The sequence below is a fragment of the Populus trichocarpa genome, chromosome 19, assembly GCF_000002775.5.
Source record: "Populus trichocarpa isolate Nisqually-1 chromosome 19, P.trichocarpa_v4.1, whole genome shotgun sequence".
Classification (NCBI taxonomy): Eukaryota; Viridiplantae; Streptophyta; class Magnoliopsida; order Malpighiales; family Salicaceae; genus Populus; species Populus trichocarpa.
Window position 1 is genome coordinate 11,016,836 of NC_037303.2, and position 12,635 is coordinate 11,029,470.

General features: G+C 30.4%; 1 protein-coding gene across 8 annotated transcripts in view; it reads left to right on the forward strand.

The window, feature by feature from the left end:
* LOC18108419 (disease resistance-like protein DSC1) overlaps positions 1 to 12,635 on the forward strand; it is a 110,648-nt gene that overhangs the window by 4,745 nt on the left and 93,268 nt on the right. For 2 of the 8 annotated variants that reach the window (XM_052449748.1, XM_024591681.2), the window contains exons 2-4: positions 10,228 to 10,778; positions 11,112 to 12,201; positions 12,312 to 12,611. The exons of 4 other annotated variants lie outside the window; for them this stretch is intronic. In XM_052449748.1, coding sequence (XP_052305708.1) covers positions 10,300 to 10,778; positions 11,112 to 12,201; positions 12,312 to 12,611 — 1,869 coding nt within the window. In that variant the 5' untranslated portion in view covers positions 10,228 to 10,299. Of the gene's footprint in view, positions 1 to 24; positions 625 to 739; positions 1,589 to 10,227; positions 10,779 to 11,111; positions 12,202 to 12,311; positions 12,612 to 12,635 lie in introns of those variants that run through there. 2 more of the 8 variants (XM_006371329.3, XM_052449752.1) reach the window with 1 other exon arrangement.

Genomic DNA, 12,635 nt, shown 5'->3' on the forward strand with positions numbered 1-12,635 from the left:
ATGCTATTTGAATTGTGTTAGCAGCTAACCGATGTTCTAGAAGGGGCATGTAGTTTCTTCCTCCCTGGAGGTGTCTCTCCGCAGTGGCTTAGCCATCAAAGTTGGGGATCTACAGTAACATGTCAGCTGTCTTCACATTGGGCTAATAGCAAGTTCTTGGGTTTCTTTCTTTGCGCTGTCATTGCATTTCATTCTTTCGGCCATAGTTTGCAAGTTAAATGCACATATCACTTCAGCAATGAGCACGGTGATAGCCATGATCTCTATTGCTATCTCCATGGTTGGTATGATGAGAAGCGCATTGACTCAGAACACATACTCGTGGGATTTGATCCCTGCCTGGTTGCTAAAGAAGATTATATGTTTAGTGAATACAGTGAGGTCTCAGTTGAATTCCAACTGGAAGATATAAATGGCAATCTCTTACCATTGGATCTTTGTCAAGTACATAAATGTGGGGTCCGCCTACTGTATGAAGATGAGATACATTGCATCGACTATTATCATGATCCATTGGAAGCAATGTTCCAATGCAAGAGAGCAAGCTTGCAAGGCAAGAGAGCAAGGTTCCAAGGCATGAGTTGGGAGGATTATTCTGTCATGTGTAGGACCTACGAATTCTTGGTGAGGTTCTTATTGGATTTTCAACTTTATTCCGGAGAGTTATACCGTATGTTTCTTTTCTTCTCTATTTGTCATGTCTCATTTTAAAAAGATGCTATTTAAATTGTGTTAACAGGAAGAGCCCGATGTTTCAAAAAGGGTATCTAGTTTCCGCTACCATGGAGATGTAACTCCGGAGTGGTTTAGCCATCAAAGTTGGGGATCAACAGTAACATGCCAGCTATCTTCACATTGGGCTAATAGCGAGTTCTTGGGTTTCTCTCTTTGCGCTATCATTGCATTTCATTCTTTCAAACATAGTTTGCAAGTTAAATGCACATATCACTTCCGCAATGAGCACGGTGATAGCCATGATCTCTATTGCTATCTCCATGAGGAGATTGATGAGAGGCGCATCGACTCAGATCACGTACTCGTGGGATTTGATCCCTGTTTGGTTGCCAAAGAAAAGGATATGTTTAGTGAATATAGTGAGATCGCAGTTGAATTCCAACTAGAAGATATGAACGGTAATCTCTTACCATTAGATGTTTGTCAAGTACAAGAGTGTGGAGTCCATCTACTGGATGCCGAAGATAAAGATGCTGTGACCATGGCAGGTGTCCTCTTGATCGATATGAATTGGAAGCAGTGTTCCAAGCCAAGAGACCAGGGTTCCAAGCATGAGATGGGATGAAATTGGCTATGTTTTTCCCTCAAGAAAAAAGAGAAGGCATAATTAATATGAATGACACTTGGGTATTACGGTAGAAATAATTTAATAATTATTTTGACGAGGATACAGAGGGGTGAATTGCTGTCGAGTCCAAGAAACTTTTAAGATGAGAATTGGGTTATTTTTTTCATTTCATGTACCAATCTAAGATTAATGTATTCTTCTTTCCCTTTCGCAAAATTTGACAAAATTCAAACTTTAATGGATGAAATGGAGAGCAAACCATAGCTTATCTTTGGAAGTACATAAGAGTGCAAGTGCATATCTTTGAGAGTGTTGTTGTTACTATAGTTAAAATTTAGTCTTCCTAGTTTAGCAAAACTAATGATTTTTTACTAGATTTGACAAAGGTTAATTAAGTCGTTCGCTAACAAAATATACCTTCTTTTCTCAATTTTGTGTTTTTGCATCCTATGTACTTAAAAATTTTATTTTTATTTTAAAAAATTAAAAAATAAATTAAAAAAGATATGAAATTAATAAAATAAAATTATGTTATTTATAGATTTAAAATTATAGAAATTAAATAATTATATTTTAATACGACAACAAGCTTTTATTTTCTTGCAAGCATTTTTTTATTTTATTTTAATACTGTACTTTTCAATGTTAGCATAAAATGGCAGCACTGTCATTTCGTAGAACAATTGAAGTGTATTGAAGTATTATAAAAATATCAAAAATCATTGTTTCTTCCCATACAAAAAGCACTATGGATTACAACAGTAATTTATAGTGCTTTTCTCCTTTTTCTTTTTTGCTAACTTTTCCCTCTTTTTTTTTCAAATTTTTTTTTTCAAAATTACTTTTTTTTTCAACTTTCCTATTTTTTCTTTTTTTTTTCATTTATTTTTTCTTCTTTTTTTCTAAAATTATTTTTGTTGATTTTATTTTTTAAATATTGACCTGGTTAAAATTTTTGTTTTGTAATTTTTTTCTTTAAAATACTGTGGATTGCTGCGATGTTTTTCCACATAGTTTTTCTATTTTATTTCTTTATTCTTCAAAATTATATTTGTCGATTTTTTTTTAATATCGAGCTGATTGAGAATTTAGTTTTGTATTTTTTTCTTTAAAACATTGTTGATTGCTACAATATTTCTCCACATGGTTTTTTTTTTATGATTTTCTCTGAAATTATCTTTTTTTTATTTTATTTTTTAATATGGAGCTAGTTAAAAATTACAGTTACAATATGTGAGGAAAGCACTATAACTTTCCTCGAAAATTACTGTTGATTGCTACAGTGTTTTTTCCCACATGGTTTTTTCCTGTTTTTGTTATGTTTTTCTCTAAAATTATCTTTGTCAATTTTATTTTTTAAATATTAAGCTGGTTAAGAATTACAATTACAAGTAAATACAAGTTTTTCCTCACAAAACACTATGGATTGATACAGTTTTTCCTCACACGGTTTTTTTCTAGTTTCTTTTGTGTTTTCTTTTTTTATAATATTTTTTTCCAAAATTATCTTCGTCGATTTTTTTTTTTAATATTGAGTTGGTTAGAATTTAACTTTGTAATAAAGCTTAATCACGTGGGGAAGACATTGTAGCTTTGCTCATAAAACATTGTGGATTGCTACAGTGTCTCTCCGCATGGTTTTTTTTTGTTATAATTTTTTTCAAATTATCTTTTTCAATTTTATTTTTTTTAATATTGAGTTGTTTGTGAATTACAATTACATGTCATTACAAATAAGGCTAAATCATGTGGGGAAGCACTATAGCTTTCATTACAAAACACTGTGAATTGTTACAGTGTTTCTAACATGATTTGTTTTCCCCTTTTTTGATGTTTGTTTTGTTATTTTTTTTTCTAAAATTGTCTATGTCGATTTTTTTTTTAATATTAAGCTGATTGGGAATTTAGCTTTGTATTTGTTTTCTTTAAAACACTGTGAATTGTTGCAGTGTTTTTCCATGTGATTTTTTTATGATTTTTTTCAAAATTATCTTTGTCAATGTTTTTTTGAATATTTAGTTGGTTAAGAATTATAATTACAATAAAGCTAAATCATATGAGAAAAGCGTTGTAGTTTTTCTCACAAAACACTGTGGATTGCTACAATATTTCTCTAAATGGTTTTTTATTTTATTTTATTGGAAAAAACACTATAGTTTTCCTCACAGAACGTTGTCAATTGCTATAATGTTTTTTCTCATGGGTTTTTCTCTTTCCAAAATTATCTTTGTTCGTTTTTTTTAAATATTAAGTTGGTAGAGAATTTAGTTTTGTAATTTTTTTTCTTTTTATTAACTGAAAAGCTAAATCATGTGGCGAAAGCATTGTATCTTTCCTCACAAAACACTGTAGATTGCTACAAATTATTTTGTTCAGTCTCTAAGTTTTTGATCACCAACACAAATTTTTTCCCGTCATGAAATATTTGTTCCATCATACCTTTAATTTTTATTACTTATCTAGCGTTGGTTCACAATTATAATACTATCAAGTGCATTTGTTTTATAAGCCTGCGGCAGCACGCGGGCATGTCATCTCGTTGTAACTAAGAGAAGTAAAATACCTGTTTTTTTTAAGATATTGTTTTAGAAGGTAAATAGCTTAATGTATTATTATATCATTACACTAATATGTCTCTACGTTTTCAAATATTTTTTATTATGTATTTCCATGATATCTATTTTTTTAATACATCATTTTAACAAGTTTTACCAATCAATTTGACAAAATTTCATTTCATCATTTTCGTGAGCTAGCATGGATGATTTTATTTCTTTGAAAAAAATAAAATATTTATTTCTAAAATCTTTTATTCTTAAGTAATTTTGAAATTTTAATTTTTTAAAACATAAAAGCATTTTTGACGAAGGAAGACACCAATCCGTCTGTGTGATACGCAGAATTTACCTTCTGCTTACAAGTTATTGCATACTCCACAGCATAACCTTTTTCCAGCCCATTTAATTACAAGTTCAACACATGAGGGCTCTACCCCAGACCCTTATAGGAAAGTCAACCCCGTGCTTCCCTTAAGCTGTCCACCTCTACGTGACTATTTTTGGTTGGTTTTAAAACTATAATAATAATTATTTTTATTATATGTTAATTCAGGTTAATTTAAGTTGATTCTCTCTACCCGTGACTCAGTATTACCCCTATCAACTCTTAAATTGAGTTTTATAACTATGATAATAACTAATTTTGTTTTTATGTTGACCAAGATTAATGATCAACCTCACTCGTAAACCAAGCGTTATTTTAGGTTAACCTATGAATCAGATTTTAAAATTATAATAACAATTATTTTTATCTTTGGACTTACTTGGATCAACTCGATCCATGACATGGGCTTTAACCAGTAACCTAAGCTTTGTTCGAGATCAGCCTTCGAGTTTCCTTTTACATACACACACAAGGTTATACTCCTTGTTTAATAATAAGGGATGTTTTTTATAGAAACTAGTAACTGTTAGCGTATTAATTAAAAAATTATTCAAGTAACCAATAAAACTTATATTAAATATTTTTGATGAAATATAGAAGATAAAAATAATCAAGAAAACTATCTACAATTCTCAATCAACATAAATTGAATTCCTATAAATTATGTAAAAGTTTATAACATAGTAGATGTATTATATATTATATGGATTTTGTCTTTCAATCAATTTTTTTAAATAAAATAATGAAATCAAGTGGTACAATAGTTTTTCTACAAAAAAAAATCAAAAGTAATTAAGAACTGAAACTCAACATGAATCAACAATTTAAAATATATTATATATATTTTTAAAATTTGATTACTTTTTTATTCTAGTTTTAAATGGATTTTTTTAATTTAAATTTAATCAATACAAAAACTTATACATTGATTCTAAGTAGTAAAATGCTATAAAATTTGTACAGAATCTGGTTTAATAATTATATTTATGATTAAACACATGAATTAAATTGGAGCAGGGGAAGTAGGGCGTGTGATCTTCTCCTCTTACTCCTGGCAACTGAGGTCATGTGGCTTACTTGAGAAAGGAGTGGAGGAAAACAATTATCTTGGTGTTTGAATGCAAGCGCCACTATGGTAATGTAATGAAGGGTGTGTTTGTGAGAGATGTATGGTTGATTTAATCCTTTTAAAAATACAAATTATACTTTGAAAAAACTAACCTCCCAAGCACACATACTAAGAAGGATTAACCTTGATATTTTTATGACCAACATAAAAACATCACATATTCATTATAATATCCTTTAAAATTTTAAATTTACCTCCCAACATAACAAAGGGATCAACTTTGCTTTCTAATCAAAAGTCTAAAGACTCAAATTGATTTTAAAAACATGCCAAAATAGTAATTGATTAATAAAAAATATCATTCAGCTTATTATTATTAAAGGAAAAAATATCGGTTTATATATAATTCCTTTTTTTATATATATCAAATTAACATTTTCAGTTAAGATGTTAAGGTGGTGAATTTTGACAAAAAAATAAAATAAAAATAATTTGAGAATGCTTTTGCAACGATGAATAGACTGAAAGGATAAAGCTTTGTTTTCTAAAAGACCTTTTGATAATTGGATGTCATGACCGATCCATTTACCCATATTAATTAATTAATAATTTAATTAAGACAAAGTGGGTTTCAGCTATAGTAAAAGAATTGGTATCTATCACTATTTTTCTCACTTGTTCAATTTGAAAATATTTAAAGTATTGGTTGAGCGTTGAGAGGACGATACCATTTTAAATTTACCTCCCAACATAACAAAGGGATCAACTTTGCTTTCTAATCAAAAGTCTAAAGACTCAAATTGATTTTAAAAACATGCCAAAATAGTAATTGATCAATAAAAAATATCATTCAACTTATTATCTCACCAGGTTAGCCGAGTCAGCCAAATTTTTAACTACTTTTATTTTTTTATAAAATCGATCTGGTTCAAGCCTCGGATTAACGAAGTCTCAAATTATCCGCCAAACCAAGCTGGAATTTAAAACTATAAATGAGACAAGAGCCGATGGCCCACGTCGTCTCTGGGGCAGCAGTTATTTTAGACTGTGTTTGCAGGCTTTTCAGTTTGAGCCTATGTTAATTTCCTAAACTGGGCTTTCCCTTGACTTAGCCTAGGGAATGCTTTTCCACGTTATGATGTGAGAGACCTAATTTTTTAAAAATCTAAAAAAAATATATAGGTTTCATAAAATATTTTAGTATTATTATTAAATTTGAAAATATAATTATTTTGAAAAAAATTTATTATGATAAACTTTTTATTAATACATCTCTTATTTATTTTAATCAAAACAATATTTTTAATTGATATTATTGTTTTTGTTAAAAACAAAAATATTTTATAATTGTTAAAACAAGTTAACAAAAAATATCAAAATAGTATATTTATAATTGAAATTTTAAAAAATCATAAATATAATACAGTTATTTCTAGAATACATTTAAAAAATTTAATTATAAAACACCAAGTTCATTAATTGAATCTTCATCAATAATTTATTATTATTATTATTATGGGAAAAACTGAAAAAGAAAGAGCAAAGGGCTAGGCGGCCCTAATCTATTTATTTTCTTTTAACGAAGGTGAATACATAACTTCAATATTATCCGTTCTTCAATATTGTTTTAATACATAACTTCAATATAATCAATATTATTAAACAATTTTAAAAGTTAAATTGATAAGGAAAAAGTTATACTTTGAAAATACAAATTATACTTTGAAAATCCTAGATTGTTATATAATCAATATTATTAAACAATTTAAAAAATAAAATTAATTTTTTTTCAAGGTATAATCCTTTTAAAAATACAAATTATACTTTGAAAAAACTAACTTCCCAGGCACATACTAAGAAGGATTAACCTTGACATTTTCATGACCAACATAAAAACATCACATATCCATTATAGTGTCCTTTAAAATTTTAACACATATTAAACAAAACCACAATGATTTAAAATTTACCTCCCAACATAACAGAGGGGTCAACTTTGCTTTCTAATCAAAAGTCTAAGGACTCAAATTGATTTTAAAAACATGCCAAAATAGTAATTGATCAAGAAATTAAAAAGTCATTCAACATATTATTAAAGGGAGAAGTATCGATTTATATATAATTCCTTTTATATATATATATATATATATATATATATATATATATATATATATATCAAATTAACATTTGCAGCTAAGATGTTAAGGTGATGAGTTTTGACAAAAAAATAAAAATAATTTGGGAATGTTTTTGCAACAATGGATAGACTAAAAGGATAAAGCTTCATCTAGACCTTTTAATAATTGGACGTCATGACCGACCCATTTACTCACATTAATTAATCAATAATTTTATTAAGACAAAGTAGGTTTCAACTATAGTAAAAGGGTTGATATATATCACTATTTTTCTCACTTGTTCATTTTAAAAATATTTAAAGTATTGGTGAAGCATTGAGAAGACGATACCATTTTTATGTATTCATGGTCATCCAAGTAACATGTTATAAGTGGTCTTGGCCTTTATGACTTGAAAAAGTGCATTGAACTTCGTATCTTTCATGGATATCACAAGTTTTATCTTTTTCATGGTGTTTTTCCCTTCTTAATTAAAGTCTTGAATCATCATATGACTTAAAAAGAGTTCATCTATAGGAATCCAAAGCTCTTTTATAGTTTTAAGAAATAGTATATCAATATCTTAACCATCATCCATCAAAATACAATTCACCATCTTTTCAAAGATGTAACCTTTGATAAAAAAAAATGGCGATTATAGAGGTAGTTTATCAATATTTATGGAAGATTCTGGTTGCAAAAATGCTAACTAAACTTGTTAATTGGCTGAAATAGATGAAGTGGGTGATGAGTTGCTTGCTAAAGAACGGTGTATAGTGAAAGATACTTTTGAGACAGGTCCCCAATCCTCATCCCATGAAGCGCTGCTCTTTGCTGCTGATGCAACAATACCACTTGTTTTGCTCGAGGCTTCTAGCTAAACCCCATTAGGAACAAATGATGACTTTACCTCTGAAATTCCAGAATCAGTTACTGTAACTCCTCTTTTCTTTTTTATCAGCCTATGATAAATGCCCAAAGTCATAAAAAAATGGGCAATTTCTTTAGTATGTTCAAGAAAAAAACATAAATAGACATAATTGATATCTCTTAAACGTTGGTACATGTACTGCACACCACAACCTATTTATCCTACCTGTTTACTAAGTTTTTATATTTGTTTTATTTTTAATTTTAGTTCTTAAACATTTAATAGTTCTATATTAGCTGAATTTTGTTTTACCCATCAAAACCAAGTATTAACTATGCCTCATAATTTTTTTATATAAATATTGTAAGATCCCTATGTCAAAGCATCCAAAACAAACTATCAAGTTAATCTCAAATAAAGTCAATGTAAAGAGATTAAATTGAAAAAAAAACAAGTTAAGGGACCAAAATAAAATACAGGACATGAACTTCCCCCTAACCATACAAATCAATCCCTAATTTTGACAAAACAAAAACTAAATATTTCTTTAATTTTCAAATTTGGTTATTTAAGTTATAATTATTTGAAATCAATAAAATTGAAATTAGCTTTCCCAAAATCGAGAATTAACCAAGAGATTAAACAGTTAAGGGACCAAAATAAAAAACAGGACATGAACTTTTCCCTAACCATACAAATCAATCCCTAATCTTGACGAAAAAACTAAATATATTTTTAATCTTTAAATTTGGTTATTTAAATTATAATTATTTGAAATCAATAAAATTAAATTTTGCTTTTCCAAATGAAGCATTAACCAAGAGATTAAACATTTTCTTGACACATCAAGAATCTAACAAATAATCAAGATCAATCATAAAGCAAAGCAATGTTAAAGGATTGATTACTTTTTTCTTTAGGAAAATAAGAATTGAATTAAATTATAAAACTAGATGATAATTGTTATTTAGTAGAATTACCAGCTGAAATGAACATTATTTTATCATCAATTATAAAATATATATTTTTGTAAAATTGGTATATATTTTTAATAGTTTGTTACTTTAGTACTTGGTTAGTCTAAATATAAAAATAATACGAATTACACATGGAGCACATATCATAATAACTTAAAAAAAAAAAAAAAACAGTACGATTCATTTCATTACCAGGGAAGTAATCATGCTAGCCATTTTTTTACTTATTACACTTTAAAAAGGTTACGATTTTGGTTTGGAAGACCCAAACAAGTAACTTTAGGAAGCCCATCCATTTGACAGGGTACCGTTGCCATTGACAAGTCCATTGGCCGACGTATTTGGTATTGACCCCAAAGTCTTCTCACATGCTCCTGTTTCTTGATCAATAATTGGTATTGACCCCAAAGTCTTCTCACATTCACATATTTCTTGATCAAACCATCTTTCATTTAGATAACGGTGACATTAGATTGTCTGTAAGAATTTACTTGAAGGAGTAGGAGAAGGCAACAGACAAGAAAAATCGTCTCTCATCATCAACAATATTCAGCTTCTTCTTTGTATTATTTGCTGATGGAAAACACAACTGTTCTTATGATCTGTTGGTAACTCTTTCTGGTTCATGCGTCTTCTTTATTTAAGATTATATATACGAGTTTGATAAATTTGTTTCATGAACGTATTAATTCTTCCATCTGTAATTCTTTTTGCTCAGCTAGTGACTGTTCTTGCAATGAAAGTAATAGCAAGCTAGCATTGGTAGCAAGTGACGAGTGATCATGTTAAGATTGATCATATCAAATTAAGCTAGTATATATCCATCATTAAGAGTTTGAGGAATTTTCTGATAAATATAAGTTGTGTGGGTTCTTGTACTATTAGACTTCAATTTCTCTTAACGAATGTTCAGCTTTTGAAGTGGGGTGCTCTTTGTATGTCTTTAGGAGAAAAAGGAGAGCACTTCTTGATTTCGATTCTTAGTGATTGAGGAAGACACGATCTTGTAACTGCCTGATATGGCATCTTCATCTGCTGTTGCTCATAAATGGAAGTATGATGTGTTCCTTAGTTTTAGAGGCAAGGATACGCGCAATAATTTTACCAGCCATCTTTATGATGCTTTGTGTCGTAAGAAAATCAAGACATTCATTGATGATGGACTTGAAAGAGGAGAAGAAATTACCCCTGCCCTTCTGAAAACGATTGAAGAATCAAGAATTTCTGTAGTAATTTTCTCCAAGAACTACGCATCTTCTCCGTGGTGTGTGGATGAACTGGTGAAAATACTTGAATGCAAAGAGACTTATGGGCAGATTGTTTTACCGGTCTTCTATCATGTGGACCCATCTGATGTTGATGAACAGACTGGGAGTTTTGGAAATGCATTTGCTGAGCTTGAAAAAAATTTCAAGTGGAAGATGGACAAGGTGCCAAGGTGGAGGGCTGACTTGACATACGCAGCCAGTATATCTGGATGGGATTCACAGGTTACTAGGTAACTATAGATTCTCTTCTTCAACCTTTTTTTTCCTGGAATTATAGCAATTAAAATTTATTTATAGCAATTAAAATTTCTTGTGCATATTATAGTTTATGTTTTTCTCCTGTAAATCATTTGTGCTTCATAGTTCATGAAAACTAACTTCCATCAACAGCTAATGGACTTGCACCTTAATGGTACAATACCGAAGGGGGAGATCTTGAGTTCAAAACCTCACCTTTGACAACATTTGCTTATAATAAAAAAAGATTCACCAGTTTCTTATAGATTTTTCATTCGACGTAAAGATACAATTTGAGTTAAAGATGCTTCTTTCATTTTTTGCAGTCCGGAGTCCAAACTAGTAAGAGAAGTTGTGCAAACTATCTGGAAAAGGTTAAATCGTGCATCCCCAAGCAAATTAAGAGGTCTGGTTGGAGTACATTCACGTATTGAGAAAATCAACAATTTACTATCTACTGTGCCATCAGATGTACACACAATAGGAATTTGGGGCATGGGTGGTATAGGCAAGACAACTATTGCGGAAGCTTTCTTCTATAGCATCTCAAGTCAATATGAAGGCTGCCACTTTCTTCCGAACATAAGGCAGGAATCAGAAAAGGGTCGATTAAATGATCTACGAGATGAACTTCTTTCTAAACTACTGGAGGAAGAAAATCTTGGCGTTGGCACACCACATATAGGACCTACTTTCATCAGGGATAGACTCTGCCAAAAGAAAGTTCTCCTTGTTTTGGATGATGTGAATGATGTACGACAATTCCAGTATTTAATTGGAGAGCGTTCGTTTGGCGAAGGAAGCGTTGTTGTTGTAACATCAAGAGACAAGCAAGTACTTAAGAATGTAGCTGATGAAATATACGAGGTTGAGGAATTAAACTCCCACGAAGCTCTTCAACTCTTTAGCTTGAATGCTTTTAAGGGAAACCACCCCCCAAAAGCTTATATGGAGTTGTCAATCACGGCAATAAATTATGCCAAAGGGAACCCATTAGCTCTTCGAGTTTTGGGTTCCTTCTTATTCCGCAGAGAAAGACATTTTTGGGAATCTCAATTAAATAACATCGAAAGCTTTCCCGAGCTGAACATTTATGACTTGCTGAGAATAGGTTTTGATGCACTACGTGATAATAACACGAAGAGTATATTTCTGGACATTGCATGTTTCTTTAGAGGGCATCAAGTTGATTTTGTAAAGCGGATACTAGATGGCTGCGGTTTCAAAACAGATATTGGATTTAGTGTTCTCATTGACAGGTGTCTCATTAAAATTTCAGATGACAAGGTTGAAATGCATGATCTTTTGCAAGAAATGGCCCATGAAGTTGTTCGAAAAGAATCTCTTAACGAGCTAGGAGGACAAAGCAGATTGTGGAGTCCTAAAGATGTATATCAAGTGTTGACCAATAATCAGGTGAGATTCATATACACGAAAGTTTTCCTTTTCATATGCAATGCAATATGGTTGTACTAGTAAGTTTAAAATCTTACTTAAAACTTTGTTTCTCCTTCACTGGTTTTCAGGGAACTGGAAAAGTTGAAGGGATATTCTTGGATGTTTCAAAAATAAGAGAAATTGAGTTGAGTTCTACTGCCTTGGAAAGGATGTATAAACTTAGACTGCTAAAAATTTATAATTCTGAAGCTGGAGTTAAATGCAGAGTGCACCTTCCTCATGGCCTCGAGTCTCTTTCTGAAGAGTTGAGGTATCTCCATTGGGATGGATACCCTTTGACATCTTTGCCTAGCAATTTTCGTCCACAGAACCTTGTTGAAATTAACCTATCATGTAGCAAGGTTAACCAACTGTGGAGAGGAGACCAGGTATTCTAAAATAACTCCATGCAT